We start from the raw sequence: 21,621 nt of genomic DNA, 5'->3' as shown, positions 1-21,621 counted from the left end.
TCAGTTAGATTCAGATCTTATATAGATTATATAAAGAAGTAACATTTTGTGAATCCAGTTGATAATAAATCTTGAAAACAAGTTACTTTCTTACCGTGTATTAGGATTGTCTAGACATCTTGGTATTACTCGGGCACGTAATACAACAAAGTTTTTTCCAGTTCCGATATGTTGAGTGATTGGAAGCCCTAGCTGATATGAAACACCTAGGGTTCCAATTTTAGTTACGGTGAATTTTATTCGTTGGAATAAGAATCAACTATCATCTATTGACTAGAATTAATATTACTGGTATATTATCATATGCGGTGTAAGAAGATGACATAAAGATTGAGAAACAGTCATCAAATTTAATGGAAGCTGAGACACAAGGATTGCTAATGTAATAGGATAGTGAACTAAAACATATAAAACGAAAGAAGAAATAAGAATATTATGTGGAATTATCGATTTCTTTTTGTGGATTCCAAGATCCTAGAGGAGAACTTCTAGTATATTCTGTATACCTAATATTATAGTCTTTAACAAGAATGGAATCCCAACAATTATCTCAATCTTCACCTAAATCTCAATGTGACCAATCGGTACGTGTTTTTAATACCTCTCTTATATAGTGTAAAAAGAAGCTCCTCTCACAGATTTTGCTATTCAAAAAAGGGAAAGGGCAATTTTACATAATATTTGATGCTACACTTGCTTCTTATTAGATTTTTGATCCTCGCATTACAGTTTTCACAATACTGATGACAGTTTAAGCAACCGGTATCTGAATTTGCGCCATCTTCCAAACCGCTGTATGGGATATTATTTTTCCAATAACACAAATGAATTTATCAATCCATTATGTTGGGTAGTTAGTGAATAAAAAATTGAGTACATAGTAATAGAGGAACAAGAATTATTCCGCAACCTGAGTTCACCCAAGGCTTTTTAGAAAAATAATAGTTTCTTCATATTTTTATACTAATCCGCTTTCTCTATTTTTATTGTTTTGTCTATGCCTATGTGTATAAACTTCGTTGATTTGCTACATAAGGTCAATTTTCCCTCCGATTATCCGTTTCCGTTACAGTCATTATTTTTCATAGACAAAAAGAGCATTTTAGTCTTTCAATCACCTCAAGTCTTGCTGTAACTTTTCATTGAGTCCTTTCTTGTTTGGTTCCGGAAGGGCCAACGTTAACTCCGAAAGTGATCGACGGGGATATTAGTTAACGCCGTATCCTTACTAGAACCCTCGGCGGTTATTTGTCATTTTTTACTCCAACGGGGATCAACACCAGCAAGAAAGCAAAGGAGGATGGGGTAAAAAAACAAGGAAGTTGAAGTGAACATGTTATATAAGAAGTAGTTTCTAGCCTGCTTTACTCTCAATTTCAAAGGGTAGAAGGGCTCGTTAGTTAGTTTAATAAGTAAAAGCCAACAAATATTCGATTTAGTTTCTAATTTAAACAAGACATGTCTGAAAAGTTATCGTTTAAAGATAGAGTTGTTGTAATTACGGGCGCTGGAGGAGGCTTAGGCAAAGTTTATGCACTGGCTTACGCAAGCAGAGGTGCAAAAGTGGTCGTCAACGATCTAGGTGGCACTATGGGCGGCTCAGGGCATAACTCCAAAGCTGCAGACTTGGTGGTGGACGAAATTAAAAAAGCCGGGGGGGTTGCTGTAGCAAATTATGATTCTGTCAATGAAAACGGAGAGAAAATAATTGAAACTGCGATAAAAGAATTCGGGAGGGTCGATGTGCTAATTAACAACGCTGGGATATTAAGAGATATCTCATTTGCAAAGATGACAGAGCGTGAGTTTGCCTCCGTGGTGGATGTTCATTTGACTGGTGGCTACAAGCTATCACGCGCTGCTTGGCCTCATATGCGCTCTCAGAAATTTGGCAGAATTATTAACACTGCCTCTCCAGCCGGCCTATTTGGAAATTTTGGTCAAGCTAATTATTCAGCAGCTAAAATGGGCTTAGTCGGTTTGGCGGAAACCCTAGCGAAAGAGGGCGCTAAATACAACATTAATGTTAATTCAATTGCGCCATTGGCTAGATCACGTATGACAGAAAACGTGTTACCACCACATATTTTAAAGCAATTAGGACCGGAAAAAATTGTCCCCTTAGTGCTCTATTTAACGCATGAAAGCACGAAAGTGTCAAACTCCATTTTTGAGCTCGCTGCTGGATTCTTTGGACAGCTCAGGTGGGAAAGGTCCTCCGGGCAAATTTTTAATCCAGATCCCAAGACATATACGCCTGAAGCAATTTTAAATAAATGGAAGGAAATTACTGATTATAAGGACAAGCCGTTTAACAAAACTCAGCATCCATATCAACTCTCAGATTATAATGATTTAATCACCAAGGCTAAGAAATTACCTCCAAATGATCAAGGCTCAGTGAAAATCAATTCGCTTCGCAACAAAGTCGTAGTAATAACAGGTGCAGGAGGTGGTCTTGGGAGGTCTCACGCAATTTGGTTCGCACGGTACGGCGCAAATGTGGTTGTAAATGACATCAAGGATCCGTTTTCAGTTGTTGAAGAAATAAATAGACTGTATGGTGAAGGTACAGCCATTCCAGATTCCCATGATGTAGTCTCCGAAGCGCCACTTATTATTCAAACTGCAATAAGTAAATTTCAGAAGGTGGACATTTTGGTTAACAACGCTGGTATTTTGCGTGACAGGTCATTTTTGAAAATGAAGGATGAAGAATGGTTTGCCGTCTTAAAAGTCCATCTTTTCTCTACATTTGCATTGTCAAAGGCAGTATGGCCAATATTTACCAAACAAAAATCAGGATTTATCATTAACACTACTTCTACCTCGGGAATTTATGGTAATTTTGGACAAGCCAATTATGCTGCTGCAAAAGCCGCAATTTTAGGTTTCAGTAAAACTATTGCGCTGGAAGGTGCCAAGAGAGGAATTATTGTTAACGTTATCGCTCCTCACGCCGAAACCGCTATGACCAAAACTATATTTTCGGATAAAGAATTATCAAATCACTTTGATGCATCCCAAGTTTCCCCACTTGTTGTTTTGTTGGCATCTGAAGAATTACAAAGAAATTCCAGCAGGAAGGTTATTGGCCAATTATTCGAAGTTGGTGGTGGTTGGTGTGGACAAACCAGATGGCAAAGAAGCTCTGGTTATGTTTCTATTAAAGATACTATTGAACCGGAAGAAATTAAGGAAAATTGGAACCATATAACTGATTTCAGTGGCAATACTATCAATCCGAGCTCTACAGAGGAGTCTTCTATGGCAACCTTACAGGCTGTACAAAAAGCGCACTCTTCAAAGGAGTCGGATGATGGATTGTTCAAGTACACTACCAAGGATTGTATCTTGTACAATCTAGGACTTGGATGCACAAGCAGGGAGCTTAAGTACACTTACGAAAATGATCCGAACTTCCAAGTTTTGCCCACATTCGCCGTCATTCCATTTATGCAAGCTACTGCAACGCTAGCTATGGATAAGTTGGTTGATAAATTCAATTATGCAATGTTATTGCACGGGGAACAATACTTTAAGCTCTGTACCCCGAGATGGCCAAGTAATGGAACACTAAAGACAGTTGCTAAACCTTTACAAGTTCTTGACAAGAATGGTAAGGCAGCTTTAGTTGTTGGTGGCTTCGAAACTTATGACGTTAAAACTAAGAAACTCATAGCTTATAACGAAGGGTCGTTCTTTATCAGAGGCGCACATGTTCCTCAAGAAAAGGAAGTAAAGGATGGGAAGAGGGCCAAATTTGCTATTCAACGTTTTGAAGCACCACATGGAAAGGCACCGGATTTTGAGGTGGAAATTTCTACAGATAAAGATCAAGCCGCATTGTACAGGTTATCTGGCGATTTTAATCCTTTACATATCGATCCTACTCTAGCCAAGGCAGTAAAATTTCCTGCACCAATTCTGCATGGCCTTTGTACATTAGGTGTTAGTGCGAAAGCATTGTTTGAACATTATGGTCCATATGAAGAGTTGAAAGTGAGATTTACCAATGTTGTTTTCCCAGGTGATACGCTAAAGGTTAAAGCTTGGAAACAAGGCACAGTTGTCATTTTCCAGACAATTGATATGACCAGGAATGTCATTGTATTGGATAATGCTGCCATAAAACTATCACAAGCAAAATCCAAATTATAATGCCAAAAAAAAAATAGAGTAATATAAAAAAATAACGACTATATTCTTTTCAATCAACAGCTCTGTTAGGCCATGTTTATGTAAGTTCTTCTCTACATAATCTACTTGTTTCAAATACTTCCCCTTTACAGAGCACAACTTTTTTGTCATGTATAATATTAATAGTTTTTGATCTATGTAGAGAAAAAGGACGGATAAAATTACAAAGTGTATATAGGTTGGGTATGTAGATACATGCATATGGTAGGAAGACTATGAAGTTGGGATAAAGATCATGGTAAGACATTTATCCAAAAATTCATGAATTCCGTTTCATTCGATGTTTTGTCCTCACACCTAAACACCAAATGATTCAAACCTTCTGATAAGCGAATATCAAAGATTTCTGTTATATTATTACGTTTATCATTATCGTTGCCAACAACATCGTTATTACTGCTGCTGCCGTTTGCCAAATTCTCTATATCATGCTTTGCATCGTTAACAACAACATCATTTTCTTGCTGCTGAGGTTGTGAGAGGTTATTGTTTGCATTTGAAGTCCTAGACTTCACAGGCTCTTTATTAATTGTTAATAAAGTTCCTGTATCCTTTAACGATGAGTTCAGATGAGACTGTAAAGTTAAAAACGTTTGCATAGGCTGTAACATGAAGGAAAAAGCATTTTCGTTTTGACTCAATTCACTACCATTAAAAATATACTCTACCCAGTTTTGATTGCATGATGGTCTTGAACCTGGCAAAGGCTTTGTTGCCTGCGAATACAAATTTTTGGAAGAAAAAATATAAATTTGTTGTATTAATTTATAGGGCTTATACTCCATAGTGTGTTGCTCTGAGAGCGACTGCATTTCTTTATGCATGGACTTTATAATATTGTATTTGGGGATTTTTAAATGTTCGCTCTCTAAGGAGTTTGTCTTCTCAATATCAGATGTCATTGATCTTTCATTTTTGACTTCCGATGGCATCGTCTCCGGTTTGGTTATTAACTTCTTGAAATTTTTTGGGTTCAGTAAATAATCTTCCGTTAAAAGAGAACGATTGTAACCATTGCCTAAACCTTCAAAATGATTGAAATCATAATCTGCTTGATCAATGAGATCTTCGCGGTTCAATTCTGGTTCAATATCATTATCGAGAGCAGATATAGCCAATGCACCTGCTGCAGCTGGACCACCACCACCAATAGCTAAGTAGTTTTCGAATTCGAACTTGTCAAATTCTAAATTTATTTCGCCACGTTCGTTCAAATCCTGTAACTCTGGGAAAAATTCCTTTTGTATTAAGTAGTTAAAATAATTTGTTAAAGTTGTTGCATCTTTATAAATCAAAGCGCTTGGATCATTAAAGATATGTGCATTCTGAAAAATTAGCAGCATATCAATGATAAAATCATATATCTTGGAATATTGACCGATTTCAAGGTTCTGCTTTACAATTGATAAAGCCATGGGGCTATGCACTATTTCATAATATTCAGGTAGTTCATCTTTATCTACTAATTCCATAAACGGTTCACTTAGCTTAATCTTGTCGTCTGAGTTTTTCGGAGTTGACGAACCCAGCAAAGCCTGGTTGATTTTCTTTTCCGTACCATCAATCAGCTTATTGAAATAGTGCAGTAATTTGGCTTTGACCTCGCCGTTAATTAAATAATTTCTTTTCAAATTCTTGGCCTTCAATACTTCAAATTCAATTAACATCACCACTTGCATAGAGTTTTTTACAATCAAACTGTCATATTCGTTGTAAGCTTGACAATTCTTTGTCAGTAGCTCAACATCCAAAAGAAAATTGCTTGGGCCGTCCTCGTACTCATAATCTCTTGACTTAATTTCATTAATAGACATTGGCTGCTGAATCTTATAGTAATATTGTGGATGAAACTTCCTACTTGGTAGTTTGATGAAATCTTTGAAAATGTCTTTATATTTATCAATAAGAACATCCAAAGTGAAGCTAATAAATCTATTAAATTTAGGTATATGCCAGTCATCGAGAAAAAGTTCAGATTTAGGGTTTAGTGGGGCGTTGTAATCAACATGTGGAGTTTCTTCTTGGTTTTTGGGATGTTTTCCTGGCAAGTACTTAGGCCTCTCATCACTACCAGCGGCCTCAGTTGTCAATTTACGTCTTTTAACTACCATATCTGTACTTCCTTTATTATCCTGTGGTTTGCTCTTCGTTGCAATAACAGCTCAAACTCATTTTAAACATCAGCTTCTAACACGCTTTTCGTTGTTTTTTTTTGGGTTAGTTGTTTTCCTAATTCGTCAAATGTGATTTTTATTTCATTGACTATATTTACCATATATATATAATAAATATATATTAAGGACGTTAGCTGTAAAAAAGTTCATTAAAAGGGAACCGTCAAGGGACCTGGTTTGTTTACTTGGGACTGGCTGAGAATTTCTTTTACTATACTAGAGTGTAGCTTCTTTAGCTGTTCTTTTGATATTTTAGCTAAATCAGCCGATGCAAGCACAGTGAATGTATTCGTCTTTGGTGGTGTTTGGCGAGTGGCTCCCTCTGCAGATCGGCTCGAGGGCACTGAACTCCCGCTGACGTTGTCACCGGCTGCACTTCTTTCATCTTCTCGGGAATCTCCACCCTCTTCTTGTTGTCTCTTATCAAGCGCTTCTTGCAGGTCTGTCCCTTGAATCACAATACCACTATTGTTTATCATTGATATGTCTATTAATTTATCGTTAGTGTTTGCAACAATGTCTCTTAATTCTTGTTCCCTGGCCAGCAGTTTCTGTTCGTGCTCCTTCAATCGCATTTGTTCAGCATCGTATCCGTCATTTGCGTTTCCTTGACTTCCATAGCCTGCTTGCTGTTCCCTCAGCAAAGCTTCATTCTCCTCGCCGGCATGGTGTTTGCAACAGCTGAATACGGCTCCCATGTCTATAGCTCAAATCTATTGTTGTATCCACATTCTATGCCAGGTTCGTACTCTGTAAATGTGTCTCTTTTATTCTTTCGTTCTTTATCGTTACTAGTGAGGCGGGTAGCCGGCAGATTAATGGTCAAAGAACGTCTCTGGTCAAATAAACTGCAAACTGTTCACCATCATTGAAATGGATACTCGGTAAACAGAAAGGCGGACGTAGTATAAGGATGTCGTCACTGCTTAAAGTACGTTGCATTACCCCGTTGCCGCAATGGTCGGTCAAGCTTTCTGCTGGTAACCAGAAAGCCAAACTTATTCACACTTCCGCTGCAAACAGGGACTTTATGTCCTGGTTCAAGAGGAAGAAGCAAGAAGAGCATCAAGAGCCTGTCAAGGATACCAAACAGTTGATAAAGGATATTGAGGAGGGGAATACGGAGGCCTCCTCTCAATCCTCCTCCAAAAACAAGAATAAATTGGAACTAATACCAGAAAATTTTATCGGTGAAGGGTCCAGACGGTATAAAAGACAGAAGGAGTTGAAGCATGCGGTCTCCACCGCCCCGTTTAATCAATGGATATCCAGGAATAAGATCACTTCGGATAATGAGTTAGATGATATGATATTGCAGGTAACGCAAAAAACGTTGGGCAAAGTAGACCAGGATGTCGAATTCCCTGATTTGGTAGCTAAGTTTCAGTTCACCAAGTTTTTGCAATCGAAATCCGGCTATTTAATTTCTGATTATGAACTGACCACTTTAAGCACACCCTCACAGTTTAAAATGTATATCAAGGAAAAAATTTTGCCATCTGTCAACAATCCTAAACTTGCTTTCAAAGAAGCTGAGCCAAATGCTATCCACCCACTTTCTGATAACTATACGTCCCCAAACATTTATGTTATTAATGACATTACTCCTAAAGAGCAAAAAAGTAAATATGATACTATTATGAAAGAAATTCAAAAGTTGGAAGATGAGGCAACAAAAAAAGCTTTGGAAACAGCAAGATCCGCTTAGCCTATGTTAATACTATCATTACATTAGTATCCTGTACATATATATACTCTATTCGAAGAACTCTGAATTTTTCCCCCTTATGGATCATCTTTTTCTATTTTTTTTTTTTTTTGCTAGTCCTTTTTGTGGCTATATTTCCTCTTTGGCGGCTAACTTAAGAAGTAGCATGGGAATAATTTGTTACATATTGCAGTTATCGAAAGTCATCAAGAAGCTGGAACACACGAAATACACTAATAATGTTGGGATGTTTAAGCGCTCTGCTGGTTCTCTTGGCTGGCGGGGGTAGGAGCATTCTCGCGGCGGTTCAAAGTAAAACCGTGACAGATCCTAACTTATGCCCAGGTTACAATTCACAACTAATTTCCCCTTTCCTTTCTAGTTGCGTATGTACAATAAACTTGCTGAGGTACTAATTTAATCTTTAAATTTATTACTGACAAGATCCACTTGAAGAAACGAGATTTGAATGAATGCATATTCCATTATTTTGATGAACAATATGCATTTTGTCGGTCATGTGTTACTGTGAATAACGAAACAATGGAAGACTTAGATAACTGCAGATGTTTACAATGTGCTTTGAATTCTCTTAATAATAGCTGCTTTCATGATTACTGTACCTCCAAAGATGAATATGATAAGCTGCAGATCTTTATTGAACAATTTCAAATAACAAATGGAGTTATAGATAGTGGAGTGATTTTGAAAACTAAGGGTGACAAGTTTTCAACTAAGAGATTGTCCTATTTTGTTGGTCAGAACCACACTCTTTTCAGGAACCCTTTGCCATTTGAAAAAAACCAACTAATCTCTGCATTATTAACCTCTTTAGCCAATAATCAAAACACTATGTTATCATCTGACGCTTCCGAAGAAGGTGACACTAGTAATGAAATCCAATCTTTGCGTAAGAGGAGAAGGGGTGATCAAACCTTACTGGAAGCAGCTGGTTATGAAGATGAAAACAAAAGTGACAGTAGTGCGGAAGATAAGAAGCAGGGAGGTAACATGAAATATCATGAGAGTAAGGAAATTAGTGGTGAAAATTATAGTAAAGATCCCGATGATGAAAGTATCAATAATGAGGAAGGGTATACAAAAACCCCGTTATTTCACACTACTAAAATTGATACGACAAGATGGAGTTCCTGGGAACAAAGGGAAGTTTTTACTAGTTATTTGGTGGATGAATGTCAAGATACAAAAATGGTGACGACAGTAGATACGTTTTACGAAACTAAGACTGAAACCGAAACAAGGACCACCCTAATCACGTCAACAAAAGCAAAAAGAAGATGGTTTCCGAGAACTACAATTGTAACAAGTACTGCAACTGCGACGTCTCTGAGTATCACGACTACTACTACAACAATCAGTGCCACCACAACAAATTTTTTAGTAACGGTGGTTAATCCAGATGGATTAAAGAGAAAAGCTGGAATAAGGTTTGGTATTTTCAGCGCTAATGGTGAAATCAGATCATCGGATGAAAGCAGTGCACAAACAGTGGTAAAAAGGAACTGGGTTTCTGATCCAGACACTGCTACAACCACTTCGCAAGTTCTCCCTCAACCAGAACTTACTTCCGGTGAATACGTATCGGCGGCATCTCAATTAGACAAAAGGATTTTCATATTCACTGCCATCACAGTCTCAATTACTACTTTAATGATGCTGGGGTTTTCTTACCGATCACGGGTTTCTTTTAGCGACCATAGTATTTATGAATCGGAAGAAGATGATGATTGGTCTGACGAAGAAGTTGAGTTTGACGAAGAGTATTTCTATTCTCTTCCTGTAAGCATACCAGAAAAGGGAATCAGTTTAGATAAAATGGCGCAACAACTTGGCGTAGAATAGCCATGAAACGATCGTGCTCTCTATCGATCCTATTTACATAATTGCTTATTTCCATTCCCCAATCGCTGTTTTTGTCTCACAATCCAAAAGGGTGCTATCGACTGCCATACGATTATTTGTTCCATAATGTGGATAGTTCAAATTTACACAGCATTGATAGTAAAAAATCTCTTCTTTATAAAATATATACAGCCATCAGATACACAATCGTGTTTACAGGCGAGGCTGCTCTTCAGTAAAGAAGAGATACCTTTGTAAGTTTCCAGTAATTTTATAGTCTTATACTGTTTGACTATGTCGTTGTTCCGCTTTACCTTTTCTTTTTATGTTTGGTCTCCTTCTTCGAATATTTCATGAAGTTCGGTTCTTTTTTTACATACTTTTTGAACATGGAAGGTCCAAATACATGAAGAGTACATAAAGCATAAACAAATGTCAGACAGAAGATGCTAGAAGGAAACGCTCAAAACAATTGTTGAACTTATGAACTCTACCCTTCCCCTCTGCGAAGAATTTTTCGAAAAAATAACCGCACGTTTAGATCATCACGATTTTAGGTTGACTATTACCGCCAATCAGCCCTCAATCACTGTACCTTACTACGTAGACGAAAAAACTCATTCCATAGAACTAATTATCTTCAAAACAACATTTCTATCTCTTTTCCAAGAGGCGCATACATATTTTAACCGGACTTTTTCTGATCAAAGTATGTTTCAACAGTATAATTTCAGAAATGCTAAAAACTATTGTCATTTTACAATACACATTTTGTATTCATTGTTTGCAGCTACTAACAATCTTACATATTAATGTAAATTAGACGCCATTTCTAATGAAAACATTTATTACATGACCATTGGACTTTTACTCACAACACCTGAGAACAAAACGGTATATAATATACACGAAAAGTTGCTCAAGAAATATTTTCAGGACAACAGTATTTTGGGTATACCGAATTTATTATTCAAAGAAGTAAGGCTAGTCCAACGGCTCCTTTGCTCATCAAACAATCGCATCAACAAGTCGTCATCTCTTTGGATATTATACCGAAAATTACTCGTTTTATCTCTTTACGCGAAGACTTCGATTTCTCCTGACCTTTTATTTGTATTCTATTCTTCTGGATCCCAGCATTTTTCCAATTACTATTGTTGGAATACTGCTAGATGGCTCTACGATAATTTAGCTTTTGGTAAAAGAATTGAGCTCTTTGGTTTGACCAAGAGATTTTGCTTCCAACATGTTAAGGATTGTTCATCATGGAGCGCTTTAGCGTATATGGTATGCCAACAGGAACAAAAAAAAACGGACAATATACGTGATTTTCAAAGGCTGTCATGCTCTTTTAATATACCGATTAAGCCAGATAGGGTAGATTTGAATTTTCAAATACAGCACCTGGATACATTTATTCAAGAATTGGTAAAATGGATTGATAGAACATATGCTGCAGATTGGCCCCCATATTTGTGTCTTTTGCAGATTACAAAGCTTAATATCACCCTTGGAATTGACGTGGACTCAGTCTTATCAACTTGGAGAAATGAAATTCTGAATTTTGAGGAGAACAGTGGCCACATTAAAATGAATAATAATATTCCAATAGTACCTGAGCAATTTTCAAATGACCTCCTAACTTCAGAAAATTTCATACATTTTGGCTATAAAAAGCTTTTCCTAAATATGTTTTTGGATAAATATAAGATCAAGAAAGAACAATCAGATAGTTAAAACAAAAAAAAGAAACACATATAAAAAAAAACTAATCTATAACTTACAACAAAAACGAAAGTATCATATTCATGATATATACTACTGTTTTGCCCAGTTCTACCTTTTGCTTTCAATCATCTTTTGTGATTTTATTTTTTCAAATGCAGGGATGAAGAATTTGTCAGTAAATTGCTGACCGGGCAAAATAGGTGCTATTTGCAATATGCTTCGTATTTGCTTTTCAGGGTCCTCATTGGCAGGAATATTTTTATAAATACAATAATCAAGATCTTCGCCAGGTTTTGATCTTCTAAACAGCTTTGGATGAAATTCTACACCATCATCAATGCGTTTTTTGGCTAATTGTCTTTGGTGGTCTTCAATCTGGAATTTCTCTTCTGTCGCAACAGGGTGATTGCGAACAGCCAAGGCATCCGTAACCTTTTTCCACAGCTTTCTGGATTCATATTCGCCTTGCTCGCTCAATGGACGGACTTTTGGTCTCAATGGTGACTCCTTATGGGTATCGAGGAAGACCTTTGGTGAAGAACGAGATTGCTTTGAATCCTTTATATACATAACATCATTCCATTTACCAGATATTTCGTAATACGTATTACCATCATAATCCTTAACAGTCCCTTCGATCGCATCGTAAGTCCCAAAAACATATCCTTTTGTTTTGAACTCTATATCAGCTTGAAAGTTAGGAGATTTAATTATCATATGATCTCCAAGTTCGATTCTCATTTTCCCAAACAGGATTCCTCTTACATATACATTTGGTTGTGTAAGAACATATTTTTCTGGGTTTCCGTTTTTATCCTTTATGTCCAGAAATTGCAGAACTGTTGATCCATCCATCATGGCTGCACTTGAATTTCCCAAAAATCTAGATTTAGGAATAACAACACCGTCCACTCTAATTGAAGATTCGGGAATCATGTAAAAGTACGCACATTCTGGAGGGTGGTGACTTGTCTGTTCAGATATATAATATGCCTGCTGTTTGTTTGGCAAATCCCAATAAGCGGTAAAATATTCACCAAGGACTGGATTCAACGGTTTCTTAACGGCCTTTGGCGCAATATGCCAACCTGCCAAATACCATTTAATTACGTACAAAAATCTTTTCAAGGGGTCCTTCTCTGAATGCGCCTGCAACAAAAACTCAGGAAATTGTAACTGATTTGTGACACGTTCAAGCATCGATTTCTTTTCTAAAATAAAAGTAGGCAAGGTGATCCTGGTCAAATCGCAGCCTGGTCTCAGTTGTGAGATAATATTCAAGATAATATTATGACCGGATTCGTCGTCTTCATCAATATCATCTGTATCAATCGGCTGATCTTTTATTGCTGAATGTGACGATTTACTACTTGTAAAACTGGATTTGCTCAACCGATGCGAATCAGATCCTACGGTCAGTTTTTTGGAGCTCATTGTTACTTCTTTAGTATATTTGTGTCAATAAGGGTACGATTTGCATGAACTCACACTTCACGTAACTGTCAGATGTAATTCTCGAGAAAAACGTCTCGTCGAAGCTTGTTTTGTTATATTTGTCAATCCTGGGTCCCCTATTTCGTCAGAAAAAAAGCCTAAATATCCGGCCGAAACTCGGCAAGGAAAAGGCTCCGTTCCTTTCCAAGCCAATTTGAGTAATTATGCGTTCAAATTATATCATCCTGACATCCGGCTTTCAACGTAAAATTCTCACCTTCTGATGAACTGCCGCTACATGTGAAAGAACATGTGGAGAGAGGATTCCATATATTTTTTTTTGTAGTCTTGTAAGAAAAGCACTTCGACTTTAACGAAAAGGGTACAAATCTGTTTATGACTGGCCAACCTATATTAATAAACTATTTAACTATAGATAAAAACGTCTTAGTTCACGTCAACAGCGGCGGTCGTGCCATTGATATTTTCTCCTGAAGCAGCATCTGATTTAGACCTCTTTACGGTTTCATGTCTAGCATCCAGATTCCTCCTTTTACTCTTCTTTGATGGCCTCTTTTCATTTTCATCAAAAACTTCATCTGGCAAATCGTACCCCTTTACGAAGCGGAGTGCTAGATTAAATACTTTGTGGTCACCATAATCCTCATTAAAACTTCGACATAAGTTCACAAATTCCGTACATGGAATGTGAATGTCAACTTTCTCCTTTTTGTTTTCAATATTAAAGTCAAGGCCTATATACATGGTGGTTAAATACGCCTTTGGTATATCTTTAATACTTTCGTCTTCTTTATTTTCATCGGTTACCACTTGGAGGGCATTCAATGCTGTCTCAGTTTTATGGCTACCATATTTTTCTTGAATCATTTCATAGTCATCCTCAGTAGGACAACAATAACTGCTTTCGAACGGCTTGGTGAAAGGATGTGCAATCTTGATTCCTGCCAACACTTCCAGTTTCATAACTAGAAGCCTTACCTTACTTTCAACCAGACCACTCCATTTTAAATGCTGCTCATCACTGCCTCTTGTATATGCAGTAATTTCTAAATAGAACTTGTATCGGAAGAAAAAATCGTTTTTCTCGAATAAATTAGCCCAGGACTTTTTATTGGAAAAAATATCATTAGTTATTTGAACACCTCTCCCAAATTCTTGTAGAATGACTTTTTTAGTAGATTCCGTAATGTTATGGGTAGCACACATTGACGGGTAAGCTGGTGTAATGACGGGCATTCTATGAGACCTGTCTTGGGCGTAAATCTTTGGATTCCATACACGAACTTGTAATGGGCCATCCTCAATTGGCTTCAAGATAACAGGTTGGGGCCAATTCCATTCCGATAAGATGATGAAGAATCTGTTCAATATAACTGCGCTGCAGGCGTTGGGGTATAGTTGGCAAATTCTAGCAACTAGCATGGCCCAAGCAACACCACCGGGAAAACCAAAAATGTTAGCATAAACAGCCCTTCTTTGGGCCCACAGCTTAATAGCTCTTAAAGCAATCCTAAAAACGTTCGGCTTTGGAACCAATTCTAATATTTCGTCAGTTACTCTGGTACCATTCAAAGCTCTTAAGTCCTTTTCGTCTAGATTTCGCAGTAGATTTTTATCTGATAAAGTCAAGGATAAAGGCACCTGAGGCTGATCTAGACGTGCGCAGATTAAATCGATAGAAATACCACTGAATTTAATCTTGATGATTGGGACAAACGCATCAGGTACAGGCGCAATTTCATCCAGTTCCTTTCTCTCTCTTAATAGTGAATCAAATACAGTAAAAAAATCTTCCCGAGTTACATGTTTTGGAACAACTACTAAGGTATCAATATCACTGCCAGGCCCATGGACTCCTAGTCTATAAGAACCATAAGTGAAAATCTTCCCACCGGCATCCCTTGCCATCCCATCAGACATATTTTTCTTCTTCGATACTTCGTAAACAAATCTTTGCGCCAATTCCTGCAATATTTTCAACACTTGCACCCTATTGGCAGTTTCTTGCTCTGTCTCGAACGATCCTTCCTTTTTCAGTTCTTGGATTAAGCTATCATTTAATTTATTTTCTGCTGCTGTGGCGCCCACGGTGGATACGGGACCAGTAATACCAAAAACCTTTTGAGAGCTCATTGGTTATGTACAATAAAAATTTATCTGTCAAAAATATGCTATTCCCAGGCCTTTCTTGATTAAGAAATTATTGTTTAAAGGTTTCCTCACGGTGGGGATTGATTTGCTAGTTTAGTGTCTTCAAACTTTTGCTGCTAAAACGTTTCACCTTTAAAAATCGCTGTTGTCGGCCAGTAGGATGGTTCGGTGACTTCACGGAGTTCGATCGACTTGAAGGTTCTATGGTCGAAGAATGCTCGAGGGGAAACCGCTTGTGCGTTTGGACTAGACTAGTTTCCAAAACCAATGTTCTAATGAATTGATTTCTTCCCCAAACATTATGAACCAGCCGGGTGACCTGGTGACCTGGGCGCCGTTGATTCGCGTCGCTTTGCCATCAAGAGAACAACATATCTTTCAAGACAAAACCGAGATAATACATCTATTTACTTCTGCACAAGTATTGCGGTGGTTTTTAATAACGTCAAATACGGTCCATACGAATACTGCGCATTTTATATTATAAGATATCATGGATGAGCATTTAATTTCTACCATTAACAAGCTTCAGGACGCTTTGGCCCCCTTAGGAGGAGGATCTCAATCTCCTATTGATTTACCACAGATCACTGTTGTCGGTTCTCAGTCGTCAGGAAAATCCTCCGTTTTGGAGAATATTGTTGGTAGGGATTTCTTGCCAAGAGGTACTGGTATCGTTACTAGAAGGCCTTTAGTTTTACAATTGATTAATAGGAGACCAAAAAAGTCAGAACATGCTAAAGTAAACCAGGCTGCTAATGAATTGATTGACTTAAACATCAACGACAATGATAAGAAAAAGAACGAAACAGGAGAGCATCAGAATGAAGGGCAATCTGAGGACAATAAAGAGGAATGGGGTGAATTTTTGCATTTGCCCGGTAAGAAATTTTACAATTTTGATGAAATTAGACAGGAAATCGTCAAAGAAACCGACAAGGTTACAGGTGCCAATTCAGGTATTTCTTCTGTTCCCATTAACTTGAGAATTTATTCTCCACATGTTCTGACTTTGACGTTAGTCGATTTACCTGGGTTAACGAAGGTTCCTGTAGGTGACCAACCTCCTGATATTGAAAGACAAATTAAAGATATGCTGCTAAAGTACATTTCTAAACCAAACGCTATTATATTATCTGTTAATGCCGCTAACACAGATTTGGCGAACAGTGATGGTTTGAAGCTGGCTAGAGAAGTCGACCCGGAGGGAACTAGAACTATTGGTGTCTTGACAAAAGTCGATTTGATGGATCAAGGTACAGATGTCATAGATATTTTGGCTGGAAGAGTCATTCCTTTGAGATATGGTTATATCCCAGTTATCAATAGAGGCCAAAAGGATATCGAACACAAAAAAACAATAAGAGAAGCTCTTGAAAACGAAAGGAAATTTTTTGAGAACCATCCCTCTTACAGTTCTAAAGCTCACTACTGTGGTACACCATATTTGGCGAAAAAGTTAAACTCAATCTTATTACACCACATCAGGCAAACTCTACCAGAGATTAAAGCCAAGATCGAGGCCACATTGAAAAAATATCAAAATGAACTTATAAACTTGGGTCCAGAAACTATGGATTCAGCTAGTTCTGTTGTTTTGAGTATGATTACTGATTTTTCCAATGAATATGCCGGCATCTTGGATGGTGAGGCGAAGGAGCTTTCCAGTCAGGAACTTTCTGGTGGTGCTAGAATTTCTTATGTATTCCACGAAACTTTCAAAAACGGTGTGGACTCTCTAGATCCATTCGACCAGATTAAAGATTCTGACATCAGAACAATTATGTACAATAGTTCAGGTTCCGCCCCATCTTTGTTTGTCGGTACCGAGGCTTTTGAAGTTTTAGTTAAACAACAAATTAGAAGGTTTGAAGAACCATCTCTCCGTTTAGTTACTCTGGTGTTCGATGAACTTGTTCGTATGCTAAAACAGATTATCTCGCAACCAAAATATTCAAGATATCCTGCTCTAAGAGAAGCGATTTCTAATCAGTTCATTCAGTTCTTAAAGAATGCTACTGTTCCTACAAACGAATTTGTTGTCGATATAATCAAGGCTGAACAAACTTACATTAACACAGCCCATCCCGATCTTTTAAAAGGTTCTCAAGCAATGGTAATGGTAGAAGAAAAATTACATCCTCGCCAAGTCGCTGTTGACCCAAAGACAGGTAAACCATTACCGGCCCAACCACCATCCAGCAAAGCGCCACCTATGGAAGAGAAATCAGGATTTTTTGGTGGGTTCTTCTCCACTAAAAACAAGAAGAAATTAGCAGCCTTGGAATCCCCACCTCCTGTTTTGAAAGCTACCGGCCAAATGACCGAAAGGGAGACAATGGAAACAGAAGTAATCAAGTTGTTGATTAGTAGTTATTTCTCTATCGTCAAAAGAACTATTGCCGATATTATACCAAAAGCTCTGATGCTTAAATTGATTGTGAAAAGTAAAACTGACATTCAAAAAGTTTTACTCGAAAAACTATATGGAAAGCAAGATATTGAAGAATTAACCAAAGAAAACGACATAACCATCCAAAGAAGAAAAGAATGTAAGAAGATGGTCGAGATATTGAGAAATGCTAGTCAAATTGTCTCATCTGTTTAAGTATTTCTCATCCGTACTAGTCGCTCAAGCTTGGCTTCAAGTATCTCTCCCTAATATTTACTGCAATCCTTTTATATTGTTCTTGTATACCTAGAAGCTAGTTTATAAATTATGTTTTTGGCCGATTTCCTATCCACATAATGAACTAAATATCCTTCGCCTAATATAAATAAATGGAACTTGAAAAAAAAAAAAAATCAATAGTATATAATCTTAGCGCTTTTTCAAAGGTGTAGTATTTAGGTTACTTACGCTAATTAGATACAGACACTACAATGGTCCCAATACTAAATGAGGTACTTTCGTAGTTCCGTTTAACTCAACAATTAATTACCTTGCTGAGAAAAAAAAAATGGTAGATTTGTCACATGATTTTAAAATAACTTTTAAAATAAATATTATAACATTTTTAAAAATCATATATTGAACTTTCAAATAAATAAAACAAAAATGTCATGTTCGCGCTGTCCGAACATGAAAAATTAGTTTTAATGAGATATATTAATTTTTGATAATTAATCAAATACCGGAAAAAGGTAATAATGGTTTTGATGTAAAAATAGAGCAAGATTATAAATCAGCGTTAAGAAGTGATCACAGGAATAAACTGCGGTGCATTATCGCTTTTGTAAGATAATGGTTAGGTAAGAATGCATTTAAAAGAGCATTGGTAAGTTCAGCAATGACAATCATTTTTATACAGCTTTTCACGTGTTTATAGCAGGTCTACCAGCTGGAGTTCTCCGGTCACTGCATTCCTAGAATCCATCAGAATAAGAATATTTGGCTTACCAATTGTCGCCAAGGAAAACATATAAACTTAAACCAAAGATTTTGTAAGATTGGAGGAAAAAATCGTTTCTGTGTTAACGTAACCGTGCGGCATCTATTATTTATTTGCAAAATAGCGGCAAGCTTTTCCAAAAATGTTTGACTAAAAAACGCGCCGCTAATTTCACGTGATCAATATTCACAAGCCACCTCAATAAATGTGGCAGTAGAGAGGAAGATGAACGACTCAATATGACTTCAACTTCATGAATTTGTCAAAAGTGTGTATATAAGATGCGAACTTTCTCGACAACATCAGTTGCGTATTTATTAATGTTTGCATGTCTTCCTTTTTTGTTACAGCTATACATCAAGGAAAGTTGAGATAATTTTTTCAAGCATACTGTATACCAATGGCGACTAATATTACTTGGCATCCAAATCTTACTTACGATGAACGCAAGGCATTGAGAAAGCAGGACGGTTGTACCATTTGGTTAACAGGTCTAAGCGCGTCAGGAAAAAGTACAATTGCCTGTGCACTGGAACAGTTGCTGCTTCAAAAAAACCTGTCTGCGTATAGATTGGATGGTGATAACATTCGTTTTGGTCTAAACAAGGACTTAGGCTTCTCTGAAAAGGACAGAAATGAAAACATTCGTAGAATTAGCGAAGTTTCTAAACTATTTGCTGATTCATGCGCTATTTCAATCACCTCATTTATCTCCCCATACAGAGTTGATAGAGATAGAGCTCGTGAACTACATAAGGAGGCTGGTTTGAAGTTCATTGAGATATTCGTTGATGTTCCATTAGAAGTTGCTGAGCAAAGGGACCCTAAGGGCTTATACAAGAAAGCTAGGGAGGGTGTAATTAAAGAGTTTACAGGCATTTCTGCTCCTTATGAAGCACCAAAGGCTCCAGAACTGCATTTGAGAACTGATCAAAAGACGGTGGAAGAATGCGCCACCATCATTTATGAGTACTTAATTAGTGAAAAAATCATCCGTAAGCATCTATAATTTGATCGATTACTGTACACTTAATGATATATAAAAGATGTATAATATAGAACATATTTATTCGAGGACTCATTCAAAAAAAGAAAACTTTAGTGACGAGTTTGAGTAAAGTGGAAAACTAAACAGATTCCGGAAGCTTTCTGACTCTTAATGCTTACTTTGACCTCAGCAATTAATTTCTTATAGTATAAACGCATCACTTATTACATATAGTTAAAACACTCAGGTCTGCTTCTTCAAAGTGTTCAACCGAGCTTGCAAGTCATCGTCAGGATTACCGTGAGATTCTGATCCGGCACCAATAGGTTCTGCAATCCCCATTGCTGTTTCCGCAACTGGTGCATTGGAAACCAGATTTTGAGGCGTACTTTGCAACTGTGAATTCAAATCCACTCCAATCTCGTCCAGGACTTTATTTACAATTTCGTCTGCTTCTTCATCTTCATCCACCTCATCGCCCATAACGTTATCAATAGCTTCATCCATAAATTCCTGCCTTTGACCCATCAAATCATTTTGCTTTTCAAATTCCATAGATATCCTTTGCAACTGAGGTAGATTCATTGATCTGTTCATTCCAGCCAACAGGCCAGTGGCCTCGCTCATAGAACGTGTCATCTGGTCACTACTTCGAACGGCCTGTATTCTCAATGATATGGCCTGAAGTTGAGCTTTCATATTGTCAAATTTCTGGATGTAATTCCTGGTTCTCACCAAATCTTTTGCTTGAACCTTCGCTGCTGTAACTTGCCCATTCTTTGCCGATTTTTTAATTTCTGATACAAGCTTTTTATCTTGCAGTTCCAGTTTCCTCTTTTCTCTTTCAAGTTCCCTCTGTGTTCTTTCTAAAGCCCTTTGATTCTGAAATTCAAATAATTAACGTTAGTATGTCCACCAAAGCAACCAATCCAAATACAGAACTACATACTTTTTTTAGCCTTTCTTGCGGAGTGACATTCTTTCCAAACACCCACTCAAACAAACTCATTGTTTAACGTTCTGTATCAAAGGGTGAAATAACCAGCCTAGAAGTGCACTAGTCCCAGATACGCTCCATCAGAATATGCATAATTCGAGAAGATAATTTTTGTTAGGAGAGGATAAAGACCCTTTAATGCTGGTTTATCTATCTTTTCGCAGCCATCATCTAACCCGGAGAAGTTTTACCAAGACTTTAGCCATATAATTGGAAACTCCCATTAGCCCAGCTTAAACAAATAGACAAGGTTTAACTGAGGACAGAATACACAAAAGCACACTTTTCACTAAAAATGCTTTATGAGTTGATCGGACTTGTTCGCATAACCAACTCCAATGCGCCAAAGTTGGAAGCGAAAGAACTATCTTCTACGATCGGGAAATTGATTATTCAAAATAGAGGTGTGGTGAGGGACATTGTACCCATGGGCATAAGGTATCTTCCTAAAATTATGAAAAAAGATCAAGAGAAGCATTTTCGAGCATTTCACTTTTTAATGCTGTTTGACTCATCAGCTGCGGTACAGTCTGAAATTCTGAGAACTTTAAAGAAAGATCCCCGTGTCATAAGATCATCCATCGTCAAAGTAAATACAGATAAGCAGCTTGATAGGGCCTCATCGTTGCACCGCTCTTTGGGGAAAAAGTCTATTTTGGAATTAGTGAATGAAGATTATCAATCCATTTAGGTTTGGCGTACTAATTCTTGCTGATGACGCCGCAACACATGTAAATATGTACATTTCTTTCATACACATTCAATAAACAAGACTGGAACAACATTTTAAGACCTCAGTTAACGTAGGTTCGCCATTATTAGCTGTTTATTTATTTCATAGGTTTACAATACTTTCAAAGATGATCAATGGTATGTGTTTAAATAAACTACATGTATATTATGCTAAACTACAGTTCTGACTGAAAAAGAAAGAAGAAGAGATATATATTCTATATGCATCTATA

General features: G+C 37.2%; 12 protein-coding genes across 12 annotated transcripts; 7 read left to right on the top strand and 5 right to left on the bottom strand.

Moving 5' to 3' along the window:
- Window positions 1–1,458: 1,458 nt before the first annotated feature.
- FOX2 (bifunctional hydroxyacyl-CoA dehydrogenase/enoyl-CoA hydratase FOX2) lies at window positions 1,459–4,161 on the top strand (the record flags this gene model as incomplete). Its single annotated transcript, XM_033911742.1, has 1 exon — window positions 1,459–4,161. One exon carries the CDS (start codon window positions 1,459–1,461, stop codon window positions 4,159–4,161), a length of 2,703 nt encoding a protein of 900 aa, XP_033767633.1.
- A 272-nt stretch (window positions 4,162–4,433) lies between these two features.
- On the bottom strand, window positions 4,434–6,311 carry RSC4 (Rsc4p; the record flags this gene model as incomplete). The annotated part of the gene is made up of 1 exon (XM_033911741.1): window positions 4,434–6,311. One exon carries the CDS (start codon window positions 6,309–6,311, stop codon window positions 4,434–4,436), a length of 1,878 nt encoding a protein of 625 aa, XP_033767632.1.
- Window positions 6,312–6,523: 212 nt separating this feature from the next.
- On the bottom strand, window positions 6,524–7,072 carry MEH1 (Meh1p; the record flags this gene model as incomplete). The annotated part of the gene is made up of 1 exon (XM_033911740.1): window positions 6,524–7,072. One exon carries the CDS (start codon window positions 7,070–7,072, stop codon window positions 6,524–6,526), a length of 549 nt encoding a protein of 182 aa, XP_033767631.1.
- A 215-nt stretch (window positions 7,073–7,287) lies between these two features.
- MRPL13 (mitochondrial 54S ribosomal protein mL50 MRPL13) lies at window positions 7,288–8,082 on the top strand (the record flags this gene model as incomplete). The annotated part of the gene is made up of 1 exon (XM_033911739.1): window positions 7,288–8,082. The coding sequence occupies one exon, from the start codon at window positions 7,288–7,290 to the stop codon at window positions 8,080–8,082; it is 795 nt and encodes a 264-aa protein (XP_033767630.1).
- A 239-nt stretch (window positions 8,083–8,321) lies between these two features.
- SPAR_K02140 (uncharacterized protein) lies at window positions 8,322–9,945 on the top strand (the record flags this gene model as incomplete). The annotated part of the gene is made up of 2 exons (XM_033911738.1): window positions 8,322–8,468; window positions 8,527–9,945. 2 exons carry the CDS (start codon window positions 8,322–8,324, stop codon window positions 9,943–9,945), a joined length of 1,566 nt encoding a protein of 521 aa, XP_033767629.1.
- A 483-nt stretch (window positions 9,946–10,428) lies between these two features.
- On the top strand, window positions 10,429–11,682 carry ECM9 (Ecm9p; the record flags this gene model as incomplete). Its single annotated transcript, XM_033911737.1, has 2 exons — window positions 10,429–10,654; window positions 10,769–11,682. 2 exons carry the CDS (start codon window positions 10,429–10,431, stop codon window positions 11,680–11,682), a joined length of 1,140 nt encoding a protein of 379 aa, XP_033767628.1.
- Window positions 11,683–11,781: 99 nt separating this feature from the next.
- On the bottom strand, window positions 11,782–13,107 carry OSH6 (oxysterol-binding protein OSH6; the record flags this gene model as incomplete). Its single annotated transcript, XM_033911736.1, has 1 exon — window positions 11,782–13,107. One exon carries the CDS (start codon window positions 13,105–13,107, stop codon window positions 11,782–11,784), a length of 1,326 nt encoding a protein of 441 aa, XP_033767627.1.
- A 447-nt stretch (window positions 13,108–13,554) lies between these two features.
- Window positions 13,555–15,261, bottom strand: PAP1 (polynucleotide adenylyltransferase PAP1; the record flags this gene model as incomplete). The annotated part of the gene is made up of 1 exon (XM_033911735.1): window positions 13,555–15,261. One exon carries the CDS (start codon window positions 15,259–15,261, stop codon window positions 13,555–13,557), a length of 1,707 nt encoding a protein of 568 aa, XP_033767626.1.
- Window positions 15,262–15,772: 511 nt separating this feature from the next.
- Window positions 15,773–17,887, top strand: VPS1 (dynamin-like GTPase VPS1; the record flags this gene model as incomplete). The annotated part of the gene is made up of 1 exon (XM_033911734.1): window positions 15,773–17,887. The coding sequence occupies one exon, from the start codon at window positions 15,773–15,775 to the stop codon at window positions 17,885–17,887; it is 2,115 nt and encodes a 704-aa protein (XP_033767625.1).
- A 1,184-nt stretch (window positions 17,888–19,071) lies between these two features.
- On the top strand, window positions 19,072–19,680 carry MET14 (adenylyl-sulfate kinase; the record flags this gene model as incomplete). The annotated part of the gene is made up of 1 exon (XM_033911733.1): window positions 19,072–19,680. The coding sequence occupies one exon, from the start codon at window positions 19,072–19,074 to the stop codon at window positions 19,678–19,680; it is 609 nt and encodes a 202-aa protein (XP_033767624.1).
- A 222-nt stretch (window positions 19,681–19,902) lies between these two features.
- On the bottom strand, window positions 19,903–20,668 carry DID4 (ESCRT-III subunit protein DID4; the record flags this gene model as incomplete). Its single annotated transcript, XM_033911732.1, has 2 exons — window positions 19,903–20,541; window positions 20,609–20,668. 2 exons carry the CDS (start codon window positions 20,666–20,668, stop codon window positions 19,903–19,905), a joined length of 699 nt encoding a protein of 232 aa, XP_033767623.1.
- Window positions 20,669–20,951: 283 nt separating this feature from the next.
- Window positions 20,952–21,347, top strand: MRP17 (mitochondrial 37S ribosomal protein bS6m; the record flags this gene model as incomplete). The annotated part of the gene is made up of 1 exon (XM_033911731.1): window positions 20,952–21,347. One exon carries the CDS (start codon window positions 20,952–20,954, stop codon window positions 21,345–21,347), a length of 396 nt encoding a protein of 131 aa, XP_033767622.1.
- Between the last annotated feature and the right edge of the window lie 274 nt (window positions 21,348–21,621).

This window comes from Saccharomyces paradoxus, chromosome XI (assembly GCF_002079055.1).
Source record: "Saccharomyces paradoxus chromosome XI, complete sequence".
Taxonomy (NCBI): Eukaryota; Fungi; Ascomycota; class Saccharomycetes; order Saccharomycetales; family Saccharomycetaceae; genus Saccharomyces; species Saccharomyces paradoxus.
This window is presented reverse-complemented; position numbering and strand designations above follow the sequence as displayed.